The sequence below is a fragment of the Vipera berus genome (genome assembly GCF_964194415.1).
Source record: "Vipera berus genome assembly, chromosome: 3".
NCBI classification, from domain to species: domain Eukaryota; kingdom Metazoa; phylum Chordata; class Lepidosauria; order Squamata; family Viperidae; genus Vipera; species Vipera berus.
The window spans coordinates 36319661-36333102 of record NC_138204.1 but is presented as its reverse complement, the minus strand read 5'-3'; the positions used below and the strand labels follow the sequence as shown (position 1 = coordinate 36333102).

General features: G+C 39.8%; 1 protein-coding gene across 10 annotated transcripts in view; it reads left to right on the top strand.

Annotated features, from left to right (window-relative positions):
- Window positions 1-13442, top strand: part of PPP1R12B (protein phosphatase 1 regulatory subunit 12B) — a 127511-nt gene that overhangs the window by 58765 nt on the left and 55304 nt on the right. For all 10 annotated transcript variants that reach the window (XR_014026151.1, XM_081325691.1, XM_081325689.1 and 7 more), the window contains 5 exons: window positions 2318-2408; window positions 3087-3284; window positions 6501-6684; window positions 7645-7757; window positions 12003-12044. Coding sequence is in view for 9 of the 10 variants with exons in the window: in XM_081325691.1 (XP_081181817.1) it covers window positions 2318-2408; window positions 3087-3284; window positions 6501-6684; window positions 7645-7757; window positions 12003-12044 (628 nt within the window). In the remaining variant the exon portion in view is untranslated. The remainder of the gene's footprint in view (window positions 1-2317; window positions 2409-3086; window positions 3285-6500; window positions 6685-7644; window positions 7758-12002; window positions 12045-13442) is intronic.

The window sequence follows — 13442 nt, the reverse complement described above, 5'->3', positions numbered from 1 at the left end:
TAACTGTGAGAAACTTTTTCTAGGCATGCGCACAAAACAGTTTGAAACCATAACATGGCTGGACATGTGAGATTCACTATGGTTACATGATAAGATAGTCACACAGGTGCAGAGAGCAGGGGAGGTAGGAGGAGAACCACCGTAAAACGGTGCCTCCCACTCCCAATCCCCTGAGACGCCGCAGTAAGATACCATGGTCGATGGTATCCAAAGCCGCTGAGAGGTCTAATAGGACTAGGACAGAGGAACAACCCCTGTCCCGAGCCCGCCAGAGATCATTCACCAGCGCGACCAATGCCGTCTCCATGCTGTACCTGGGCCTGAAGCCCGATTGGTACGGGTCCAGATAATCAGCTTCCTCCAGGAACAAAGGAAGCTGATGTGCCACCACATTATCAACAACCTTCGCAAGAAAGTGAAGGTTGGAGACTGGACGATAGTTGTTTAAAACAGCTGGGTCCAAGGCAGGCTTCTTGAGGAGGGATCTCACCACCGCCTCCTTCAAGGCGGCGGGGAAACTGCCCTCACTCAAAGAAGCAGTTATCACTGCCTGAAGCCAGCCTCGTGTCCCCTCCCGAGCCGAATAAACCAGCCAGGAGGGGCACGGGTCCAATAAACATGTGGTGGAGCTCAGCTTCCCCATAATCCTGTCCACCTCTTCCAGAGTCACAGGATTGGACTCCTCCCAGATGACCTTACCAAGACCACCCATGTCCTCACCGTCAGACTCTGCCCAGTCGGAGTCCAAACCGGTCCGGATCCGAGCGATTTTGTCCGACAGATGTTGGCTAAACTCCTCAGCTCAACCCTGCAAGGGCTCCTCCCTCACCTCCTGATTAAGGAGGGAGCGAGTCACCCTAAACAGGGCGGCCGGGCGATTATCTGCGGATGCGATGAGGGTAGCAAAGTAGTTAGATCTCGCCGTCCTCATCGCTGCGAGATAAGACCTCGTAGAGGACCTTAGTCGCAATTGGTCGGATTCAGACCGGCTGGACCTCCAACAGCTCTCTAGGCCCCGTCTCCGACGCTTCATCTCCGCGGAAAACCACGGAGCCCACTGGGATCTGCACCGGGTCAGGGGCCGCAAGGGTACAACTTGGTCGAGTGCCTCCGTGGCTGCCTTTTCCCAGGCTTCCACTAAGGCATCGGCCGAGCTGTGAACTAAGGTGGCAGGTGGGGACCCAAGCGCCGCCTGAAACCGCTCAGGGTCCATTAAGCGCCTAGGGCGGAACCATCTAGTTGGTTCAACAACCCCACGACGGGGAGTGGCAAAACGGAAGATAGAAATGAGCTGCTGGCAAAACTAAAAAACTAAAAAAAAACCCGGCATTGACATCTGACAAACAAAATCAATGGAGAAACCAGATTTACTTAACAGTCATGTTACTAATTTAACAATTGCAGTGATTCACTTAACAATTGTGGCAAGAAAGGTCATAAAATGGAGCAAACCTCACTTAACAACTGTCTCGCTTACCAACAGAAATCTTAGGCTCAGTAGTGGTCGTATGTTGAGGACTACCTATATACTTTTTCCATGAGCTCCAATTAGCATGGCTGATCTCATCAACTATTTCATTTTTTTCAATATCTCAGGTTCTGTGTCATGACTAACCTTTATTTTGGTGTGTGTGCTGAAAGAGAAGGTGTTAGTCTTTTTGATAACTTGGATGTAGGTATTTATTAAAAAAATAAAGTGCAAGACACTGTGGAAACAGAATACAATAATTTCTACACTATTTTTTAGTAGTAATGATGTTACAACAGGAAAGAAACTTGAACAAGGAGAATTTAGACCTAGGATTCAAGGCCTTGTCACATATGATCTTTACATAGCCAAATATCCCAAAATATGCCATTACAGGAATACTGCACCCTTTATTCAAATGCAAATGTACTGTGCCTAGCATAAAAGGAAGCAAAACACAAATGGGAGGAAATGCCAATATATAGTTTCCAATTTATGTTTTTGCTAAATAACACTTGAAATTCAAATTAGAGTTGCCCAGGTGGTTTTTATTGACCCCCATCTATAGCTAAAACATAGCCTATGTATAATATTGCAATTTAATATAATTCAAAATTATATATTGTCAATGTATTCTTAAATGTATCCATTTTAAGGAAGCTGTACTGATTAAGAGTAACCCTAACCCTAACTCAATAATTTAATTGCTTTCATGTTTTATTTTTAATGTAAGGTCCCTCTTCATACCCTGCAGCAGATGAAAACCTGGACTGTTTGAATAAGCAGAAATTTTTATTGGCATAAGCTATTTTTCTGTTTAAAGGATTGTTGTTTTTTATTATACTTTAGGTCGTATCTGACACCTGTAAGAGATGAAGAAGCAGAATCTCTAAGGAAAGCTCGATCTAGGCAAGCTCGTCAGACTCGCAGATCTACCCAGGTAAGCAATATTAATTTCTATAGAAGAAGGTAATGTGATTTCTAAATTATTTAATTTGTCTTGTGTAGTTTTTTTTCCTTAATCCACTTCAGAATGGAAAAATTCGTACACATCTTTGGTCATTAAAAGGCCTGCTTTAAATAAGTTTATATTATTTTTCAAAGTTTATATCTATTTTCAAGGAAGAATATTATTAACAAGTTATATATGATAGGTAAATTGTTATTTTTAAAAAGCTAATTATTTTTCATCAGAGAAGAAATGTTTATTTGCCATTACTTCATATTGAATATTTGGAAATGCTATATTTAATAGATAATTAAGTTAGCATACTTTGAAGTAGCAATTCCCAACTTTGAGTTTACTTAATCGGACTGACTATGCCCTAATTAGAATTTTACTAAGCTTATTCACTGTGGGAAGGATAATTTATGAAGGGATTTTTATTGACTGTAAAGCAATAGTCCCCAGCCTTTTTGGCTCCAGGGACTGGTTTCATGGAAAAAAATTTCCTTGGACCTGAGGTGGTTTCGGTTTTGTTCACTCGCCTGTCATTCACCTTCAGCTATGCAGCCCAGTTCCTAATAGGCCTCAGACTGGTACTGGTCTCTGACCCAGCGGATGGGGACCCCTGCTGTAAAGATACACCACATTAAAAAAGACTGTCTTATTTGTCAGGGTATAACACTTACAGACCTGCAAGAGGCAGAGAAAACTTTTAGCCGGTCTCGAGCAGAGCGATTTACTCAGGAACAGCCAAGTGAAAGATCAGACAGGCTTAGAACTAGTGACGGAAGCTGTGGAAAACAAGAAGATATTGCCAGAACAGAATCCAGGGAGGCCAACTCACCATGGACTAGAAATTTGGATGAAGAGGTAAGTGAAGCCATACATAAAACCTTTTTTTTCCTTCAAAATTATTGAGTAACAGATTTGAATTATGTTTGAAGGAAAAAGTATTATTTAATTTGTATCCCATCTTTTTTACAAGATGGTTATTAAAAGAAGTAGCTTTTCATTTCTGTAATGTTTTTCTTTTTTTTATACCATAGCAATGGATCTTTGTGAAGAAATATACCACTTAATCAGCAGATTTGATTATACTGGTACCATGTTTCCCCAAAATTAAGACCCGGTCTTATATTTTTTTGCCTCCAAAAGAGCACTAGGTCTTAATTTCAGAGAATGTCTTACCTTAAGACCACCACAGCCAGACCTCCCACACCCCGACACCTGTCGTGCCATTGCTTGACTTCTTCTGCAGCCGCTTGCTGCCACTTGTGGCTTGATGCCATGTGGCGCATTGCACTGTTGCTCCTCCTCCCGGCAGGACACCACATGGTGCTTTGCGCCATTTCTGCTGTTTGTGGCAGGATACGGCATGGGTCTTCAGGTTGTTTCCGCAGCAGAAACCGCCTGAAGCGCCACATGCCCCCCTGCCAGCAGCAACAGAAGCGGCCCAAAGCGCCATGCGGCCTGCCAGGAGGATCAGCAATGACGCATTGCGCCACATGGTGGCCCGTCACAAGTGGTAGCAAGTGGCCACAGAAGAAGTCATGCAGTGGCGTGACAGGTGTCAGGGTGTGGGAGGCCTGACTGTGGTGGTCCTACCATTAAGGTAAGCGGGTGTGGGGTGCGTGGGGCAGCTTCACCCCTTACCCCCGCCTTAGCTTGATTTTTAGGGGTATGCCTTGCCCAAAACTAGAGCTTAGTTTTGGAATAGGGCTTCTATTAGGCCCACCCCCTCAAAATCAAGTTAGGGCTTACGATCGGGCTGGGTCTTTGGGGAAACACAGTATTCAGAATGACTGTCATGGTTCTAATAGATGAAACCAATAAAAGAACTTCAAGGCAGTAATTCTTCCTTAAAGAACATTTTATTAGGAAACAAAGTATCAGCACTTACATAGTTGAACCCAAAACTGAGATTCCCTCCCCCAGTTACAAAGTAACAAGTTGCAATTCCCACCCCACAAAAGCTGTCATAAATCACATTTCCCAATTAGCGCAAAACCTGTGCTTTTCTCTCTGGCTCCTCAGCCTGCCAAAAGCTTATCAGACAACGTCCTTGAGTTCCCACATTTCTGCATTGTTATGGCTAGCTAAAACCTCAAGCATTTACCCCATTCCCCATCTACATCTGAACTCTAAAAGAACAGAAAAGGCACATTAAAAACAAAAGTAAAATGGCTGCTGATTCTCAGTTGTCAGAGCGTGGACATGCATTGTCACAGCAATGACAATGACTATGATCTGTCCAAATATAACTTGTTGGAACAAATCTGTGTTAGTAGTGTTGACATTTTATTTCAAGGGCAGGGCCAGATGTCATAACTTGATAAATGCCTTTTAAATGTCATTAAATAGCTTCTGCGGAAGATGTGAAGAATAATAATTATAATTTAAGAGTTCTGCCAGATCAGAGAAAAGTCAGCCAGGTGCTTATGGGAAACCCAGAAGTAGAGAATGGTTATAATAGTACCCTCTTACTTGTATTATATCAAATCAGCTCTGATACTAGAACTGATATATAGCCATCAAAACTATTAGTATTTGCTTCCATGAATGTATCTAATCCCCTTTTAAAATCAGTTTAGGCCTATTACTGCTTTTTGAGTATAAAAATCTTACAGTTAACAATTTTATTTATATAACAAGTAATTTTATACATTTCTGCCTTCAGTTTTTCATTTTTACTCAGAGGAGGAATTATTTTCATGTATGCACATATCCATTTTGAGATTGAGAAACCTGAACTATGAAGAGTAGATACAAGCAACCTGCTGCTGTCTAGTTGCTTGGGACTACTGTTCCCCAATTCTTTGTTATTGCCCACGCTGGTCTGGGCTCAGAGAAGCTGAAGTCCGAATTAGTTAGATAATGTATCCTTTATATACAACATTTATTCCATGTTTAGCCATAGCATCGTAAACAGAGTTATAATCCTGTCAATTTTATTTTCAATTCTTATTAAATGGAAAGTACAGCAGAGAATCTGCCTTTTTCACCTGTATACTGAGTTAATGTACTTTACTATACTTCCAGAATACCATTCCTGATCAGCTGCCAACAGCAAAGACTCATATCAATATCTATTTGATGATTATATGCCCCCAACGAAAAAAAGATCTAGATATTTGAAGATCTCAGAAAATAATTGCTAATATTTATTTTCCTAATACATATAAAATAAAGCTTTCTTTCATTTGAAATATATTCTGTTCAGAGTCCTGAAAAAAATTAAGATTGGTTAGTTGCATTATTTGCAATCTAAATCATTTTGAAATCATCAGTGGGACTAAGATGCAGGTACATGTTGATCATAACTATAAAAAATATAATGTTTATAATGGGTAGAGGTGATCAATCCTGGTCCAAAAAGTTCTGGTTTTTGTTTTTGTTATTTTATTAATTAAATTTATAGGTCACCAAAACTCAAATTACACTGAGCTGCTTAATATATACAAACAATAAAATAAAAAGATAGCACTCAAAATTAGTGTCATTAAGAGGGAACACCAATCAGTTCTGAAAGATAAAGTCAGCAGCGATTAAAACAGAAAAAAGCTCTGCGTACCCTTAACCCAAGACCTGGGGGAAGAGCCATGTTTCCAGTGCTCTTTGAAAGGCCAGTTGGGTGGGGATCATGGAAATTTGGGGTTTGGGGGGAGAGAATGTTATTTCAGAGGGAAGATGCCATGGCAGTGAAGCCCTGCTTCCTTGGCTCCTAGTTGATGGGATCCAGAAAGAACCAACTGTCAAATCTTACAGGACAGTCAGAAACCGGAGCAGACAAATAACTAGGCCCACATAAGGGCTTTAGAAGTGAGAGCCCCATTACACATTACATTTGTTGAATCATGCGTTGATCCAAACATGAGTGACTATATATATATTCTCTTTTTTCACCTAGTTATAGCTCTTACACTTGGTTTTTATATACATAACAGTAAGAATATAATGAGTACTATTTTGTATACATATATATTCAACTCTGCTTAACGGGATATAATGCTGTTAGTTTTAATCTGAGCGTGTAGCCTTTGTTCATTACCTTTGTACCAATTGCTGTTGCCTGTGTTTTTCTTCCAGTCTTCCAGTCGTCGATTGAGATACCTAGCACAACAAGACAAACCTACAACTGCTGTCTCTCCTTCCTTAACTTCCAGTCTTTATTCAAGTTCTCACATGCCCAAGACAAATAGATTTGTATCTCCTGATTCATTGAGCTCAGCAGATTACCAAAGCACATCAGCTGGCAACATGGAGAAAAATGGTATTTATTTATTATATTGCTGTATTTTATAACTATTTGAATCTGTGTCTGTATGAAAGGCATATTAAATATATCAGCCCATCAGCATCACATACACATACACACTCACACGCAAACACATGCACTCAGAGAGAGAGAGAGAGAGAGGATACTTTTCTTCAAGTAGTTTTATTACAATTATTTGCGGCCAATCTTGTACCTTTTCTTTGGGAAGAATAGTAATTCTCCCTTTCTCTTTTTCAATCAGTAATCTCTTGCAATATTTGAATCCATTACAGGTTTTGAGTTATGATGGCAACTTGGCCAGAATTTCTATTGCTAAGCAATACGGTCATAAAGCTTAATGTCATGTGATCACATTGCTTAGCAACCCCTTCAGTACCCATTGCTGTTGGTATATCCTTGCAACTACCTGCTGCCTTCCAACAACCAAAGTTGGTGGGGGAGCCAGCAGGAAGTTGCAAGTCCCGGGAGGCTTGCAAGCAGGCCAGCAGGCAGGTAAGTGACTGTCAGGTAGGACAGGGAACAAAGAGTGCATAGGTGGTGGAGAGATGCAGCACTAGTACGTTAGGGCTTGGAGTGGCTGTTGCCAGATGGGAGAAAGTATGCAAGTGTGCACAAGTGACCAAGGGAGAGGCACAAGCACAGTGAGGTGTCCGTGGGTGGGAGAAACCTATCCAAGCCACTGGCAATTTTCCTATCAGCATCCCCATTGATTTTGCTTCTGGGAAGCCATCAGGAAAAGATGCAAATCACAGCCGCTGAACAAATGGTTATTAACTGAGGACTACCTCTACTAGATAGACCGAGTGGTTTGGTGTTAAACATTTAAATATAGATTGGTAGATGATAAGGCTGAAAAAAACCCCTCTGTATGAGTACTATCTTGCCTTCTTTTGAAAATGGTCCCATGGTTGAATAAATTACTATTTTTAGCTAAAGCTATGTTTCTTTTAAAAGAATACGAAGGTCAGGACCTGGATGACAGAACTTCAAACAAGCAGTCAGTAAGAGAGAGAAGGCGACCAAAAGAAAGACGGAGAGGCACTGGAATCTCTTTCTTTACAAAGGATGTAGGTATTGTCATTCATAAATGAAACCAAAGAATGAAAGATTAAATTTTGATCCACTGGGATGGATAGAGGAATAGACATATACCCCTACCTAATTGTTAAGGACATAGGGCATTATGTAATTCTAAAACAAAAGACCTTCAGTGTATACAAGCAAAACTATAATTGTTATATTGCTTAGAAAGTCAAATTAGTCTAAAGGTAGGAATAAAATTGATTAAAAACCAATAAAATGTAAACAATAGCTTACTGTATACAACCCTAATTAAAATAATAATGTAGTACTGTTGAATGCATGCTTAAGTAATTAATTGATTCACAAGAGCTTCGATAGTATTTTGCTACAAATTAGTCTGTCAAACTTTTAAATGTTCATTGCAGTCATGTATTTGCACTGTTTTGCTCATCATCTTATCTAGAATATAGCTAAATCATAGTTCCTTAATTGAACTACTGGGTGTAATGCTCAGATTCTTTGCAATCTCCAGCACACGTTTGGAAAGTTACTGAAACTCCAAGATCAATTTTGAAATTTGTCTAGCTGGTTTAGAAGCCCATGAACTGCTTAACATGCTGTTTCACATCAGTAATCACTAACACAGGGCTTTTCAACCAGTGGTACGGGTACCACCTGTGGTACATTGGCACCTGGCAGGTGGTACGTGACCATCATTGAAAGGTGGTAGCGAGGGAGGGGAATGATCTGAACCGGTGTCAGCACCATACAAGCCTGAGCGAGAGATGGCTGGATCTGCAGGGTTGTCAGCGGAAGCACCAGGATCAGTGCCAGGCTCCAGCTGGAGCTCGGCACTGATCCTGGCGCTTCTGCTAAGCCCAAAAGAAGCACCAATCAGCTGGAATGTTGCAGCATCTCCAGGGTCTTGTGATTTACATTCAGATGCTTGGGAACTGATTCATATTTATAACGGTCACAGTGTCCCAGGGTCATGTGAAGTGACCAAAACCTGCTGCAACCACCCAGTGGACGGGGGGAAATAAAAACCAGACACCCCCCCCACCCCACCCCCGCTGCCAATCCTTAACAGAATGCTCACAACAATGAAAACCTCGGACAGGAGGAAGTGCGCTGCCGGGCAGGCAGGCAGGTGTCTGTTTTTTTTATTTAAAAAGTTTTACAGTACATTTTAACTTTAATCCCCCCTCGCCCACCCCTATCTAACCCTCCCTATCCCTCTCCCCCATTCCCTCCTCCCCCCCCTGACTTCCTAGAGCTAAATACAGGGTATAAAAAAGAAAAACAAACATAAGCATCCATATGCTATCACAATAAACTATTAATTCTATCACCCTCTAGCTCATGTAAAATGATTACAAACAATATTACTATTACAGATAAGAAAAAAAAGAAAGAAAACAGAAAAGGAACTTTACTCAAATACTAAATAAAATTTCTTAATCCCAATCCTTATTCATATTAATTTCAAAAAAGAAAAAAAAATCATCTACTATTTACATTCTCCCACATTTCTCTAAATTCTAAACAAATTCTCAATTACGCGCCAAAAGCGCCTCTCTATTAACCTTATTAATCTCCAACCAAACTGAACTATGATCAAAAATAGTTCTTGCATATATCACACCAAATGTCTCACAGTTCCAGATCATCCATCTATACGTCTAGGACACCATTCCAATCTCCAATGAAAATAAAATAAAAAATTTAAAAAATTTATAATCCAATTAAGTAACCTTTATATGTAGTAAATTAAGAAAAATCAACTTGTTATTGATTAGGAGCTTGCATTCCAATCTTAAATTCAATAAATACTTTTAGTCCATAACCCTAATATACGTTTCTTGCAAACAAATAGCATCAGTCTTAAATTGTTTTAAATATTGAAAAACTTTCTTTCTCCTCTATGATGAATTTAATCCATTGACATTCTAAATTAGAGATTTAGTCACCAATCTTGACGCTCCAAAGCTTTTGGAGCACGTCTGAAATGACCCCTGTATCTTCTTTGGACCGCACCCTTCCCACAGCTTCACTATAAGTACGCTTTGGAGGTTCCATAACTTTCTGCTTATCTTGCTCTTGCTCTTGTCTCGCTCGTCTTAGGGCGGCACGCGTCATCCTCTGCTCTCCAGCAGCAACCGATGAGGCTGTAACTTGATCCCCTCCAGCACCGTTCTCCTCCGTCTGTCTATCTGCAACATCTTGAGGCTTTCCCTCGCCATATCCCTTTGCAGCTTCCAGAAGTGATAGGGGGATTGCTTTTAACACATTGCTATAAAAATCACGTGCCTGGGCCACAGTAGCCAAACGATGTCTTTTACCTTCGTGCATCACCACCAGTCCAACTGGAATCTCCCATCTAAACTTGACATCACATTTCTTAAGTTCCTGTACAAGAAATGCAAAATCTTTCCTTCTCCTTAAAATCTTTGGAGGAATCTCTTTTAAAACCAAAACTTCTTGCTCAGCAACTACCAATTTAGTATCATAAGCAGCTTGAATGACTTCATCTCTAATTACTCTCTTTGTAAAATAGACCACCACATCTCTGGGTAACTTCCTCTGTCTTGCAATCCATGAATTTACACGAAAAATTTTATCCATACTTCCCTCAATTTCAGATGCTGGCTGGCCCAATACCGGTTCCAAAGCCTCAGATATCAGCTGCTTTAAATCTTCTTTAGAATTCTCCTTTAAACCCCTAATTCTAATAGCATACTGCATCTGTTGGTACTGAACAAGGCTCAATTCTCCGTCCATTTTGTCCCTTATATTTTCATCCTTTAATACCTTTGCTTCTAATATAGAGTTCTTTTGACTGAGATCCTCCACTTTTTCACCCAGCTGTTGCACACATTCAGCTACACTTTCAATCATAGACAACATGTCTACCCTCATTGCTCTAAACTTCTCTTCCATCTTCTTCTCCAATTTCTCCTCCAGCTTTTTCAACTTTTCATCCATCATATCAGACATTAACCGTGAATGCTTTTCAAGGGCATCTTGTAATTCCTTAAGCGTCAGTGCCGGAGGAAATGCAGGAGGAAGCAAAGCTTGCAACGAGGTCTGTTGCACCGGGGAAGACCCCGCACTCCGAAGAGCTTTAGAAGTCTTGGCCGCCATCTTTCCCCACTTTCACTTATTGCGCACTTTCACTTTAAAGCTATAAAATCCATTGAGCTAGAGAGTAAAGCTAAAAGTCCACATCACCTTGACCTCCTGTATCGCTCTGCCTGCATCTTAATACTCAAAAGTATTTCCTTTTGGCAGGGGTGGTTGCTAACGCCTGGCTCTGCTCCAAAAATCACGGAGGAGAGACGCTGCGCAGCTCGGAGCAACCCAGGCTTCGGGGGGGCTCAATCCTTCAGCCGCCCAAACTCTCAGCTCAGGCGGCCACGGAGAGCTCAACCCCTACCTGGGGCCTCACCCCCTCCTCTTCTCCCGAGGAGGGGGCTTCAAATCCATCTAAACAGCTGATCGGCGCTGTTTACGATGGAAAAAACACATCTGCGGAGCGGGCAGCCCGGAGACGGCTGTCTTCGGCGTCGCGTCGCCACCGGAAGTCCGGCAGGCAGGTGTCTTGCTCGTCTGTGGCTTGGGGGGAACTTTTTTTAGTGCCATTGTAACTTCGAACAGTCACTAAGCGAACTGTTGTAAATCGAGGACTACCTGTACTTCATCACTTTTTTACTTTTGGGGGGGATCATCAGGTTTTTGACACCTTGCTAGGCAACTGGTGATCCTTGGATGTTGCATATCCTAAAAGTGGTACAATGGGTGAAAAAGTTGAAAAGCCTGCACTAACAAGTCTCAGAAATCACAGTCATACAACTCACAGTTTGGAGAAATAAGAAACATGTTAGAGTGAAACTTATAGTGTTTCAAATGGGTAATGAAACATCCTGTTCAAATGGGTAATCAAGACCTTGCATATTGATAGCATGTTTCTACTATATTATGATAAGAGATACAGATATAAGGTATATCTAGCCACTCTGTTTCTAATATTCTTAGGAGAGCTTTTTCTGAAAATAGTTTTCATTATGTTCTAAACTCATTTTGCAGTCAGCTAATTTGCAATTTAGCTGGAAATTCATGTTCAAACATTCAAACAATTTCAGGGCTTTAATTAATATTACTTACCAGAAGTTTTTCTGGTATTCTCTGATATAGTATTCTCTAAATACTATAAAAATGAGTATTGTCTGCCTTGGTAGGTTTAGTTCGCTTACTCATTTATTTCAAACGTTTGTATGATTATTTTGTAGGATGAAGAAATAGATGGTACTGAAGAAGTAATGGAGGACAAGGTAAGCAAACAGACATAGATAGATATTTGTTCATGAGCTGTTTCATGTCAAATTTTGGTTCCAAGACTGTTTTTTCAACTCATTTACATTTTAAAAGAAACAATTTGATTTTAAATCATTCCCACTACATTTTGGACTACTTTTCTCTCCCTTGTAATAGGTATTCTCTTCTTACCCTTCTATAATAATGATGATAATCAGTATTTGTATTTGTATTTCTCTAAACTATAGCTTACTAGCTTGATATGTAATAATAAAAGACAGGCTATAGAGGGAGTTGCTGAGAACATAAAAGCAAGGCAGAATCTTTGGAACAAGACTTCACTGCTTATGAAAACAAATACAACATGTTTTATATTTTGCTCAGCCACTTATGGATGAAACTGATTTATGATATGATTGGAATGGCCAAGCCATAAATCAGTTTTATGCTTTTGCCAAAACCAGAAGTGGCAAAACAACAGGAGTAGAATACAAAAAAACATTTTCTATATAAATATTAAGAAATCCAATGTATAGAAAATAAGATAGTTTTTCATTTTTCATCCTGTGAAGTGACAGTTGCACTGAGAAAAATATCAAATAATCTTGACCAGTAATCTCTAGACCAATATGTGGTAGGTTTTTGGATGCTTTCTACAACATAAAGTGAGAAAGCAATTTACATCAGATTTTTTTTACTTCTATAAAATTTTATCCAAGTTGATTAACAATGTGGAACAGTTAAACCACTCAGAAATTAGGCAAAACTTTGGTTCTTTTTTTCAGTTGGCTTTTTCAACCTTTTTTTAGTCAAATCTGATTTACTGTATGACAGTGTAATATCTTTATATGTAATAACACATAGGCCAGTTAGAAGAGTCTGCTTAAAAGATATATAACCAATGATCAATATAGTAAAGGGAAAAACTGAAAACAGGCTACATTTGAGTAATAGGATAGTAAATTACTCTTTTTTTTGTAGACCATGGGAAAAAACACAATATTAATTGGATCAAAACTAATCAAGGAAAGACACACCTAGAACTAAGGAGAAATTTCCTGACAGTTAGAACAATTGCCTCCAGAAGTTGTGAGTGCTCCAACATTGCAGGTTTTTAAGAAGAGAGTGGACAATCATTTGTCTAAAATGGTATAGGATTTCCTGCTTGAGGCAGGGGTTTGGACTAGAAGACCTCTAAGGTCCCTTCCAACTCTGTTATAGAGTGTTTTAAGACTATAATGTAACCTGAACTTTTTATTCAGTTCTTTTGTATTTTTATATTAGACATAAACTCTGAGAGAATTCGGAATAATTTTAATCAAATATGAGACTTTGAAAATTTATATTAAATATAGAAATATTTCAAATTCATTCTATAAATGCAGAAGAAGCACACTTTACTGTTAGTTTTCTGA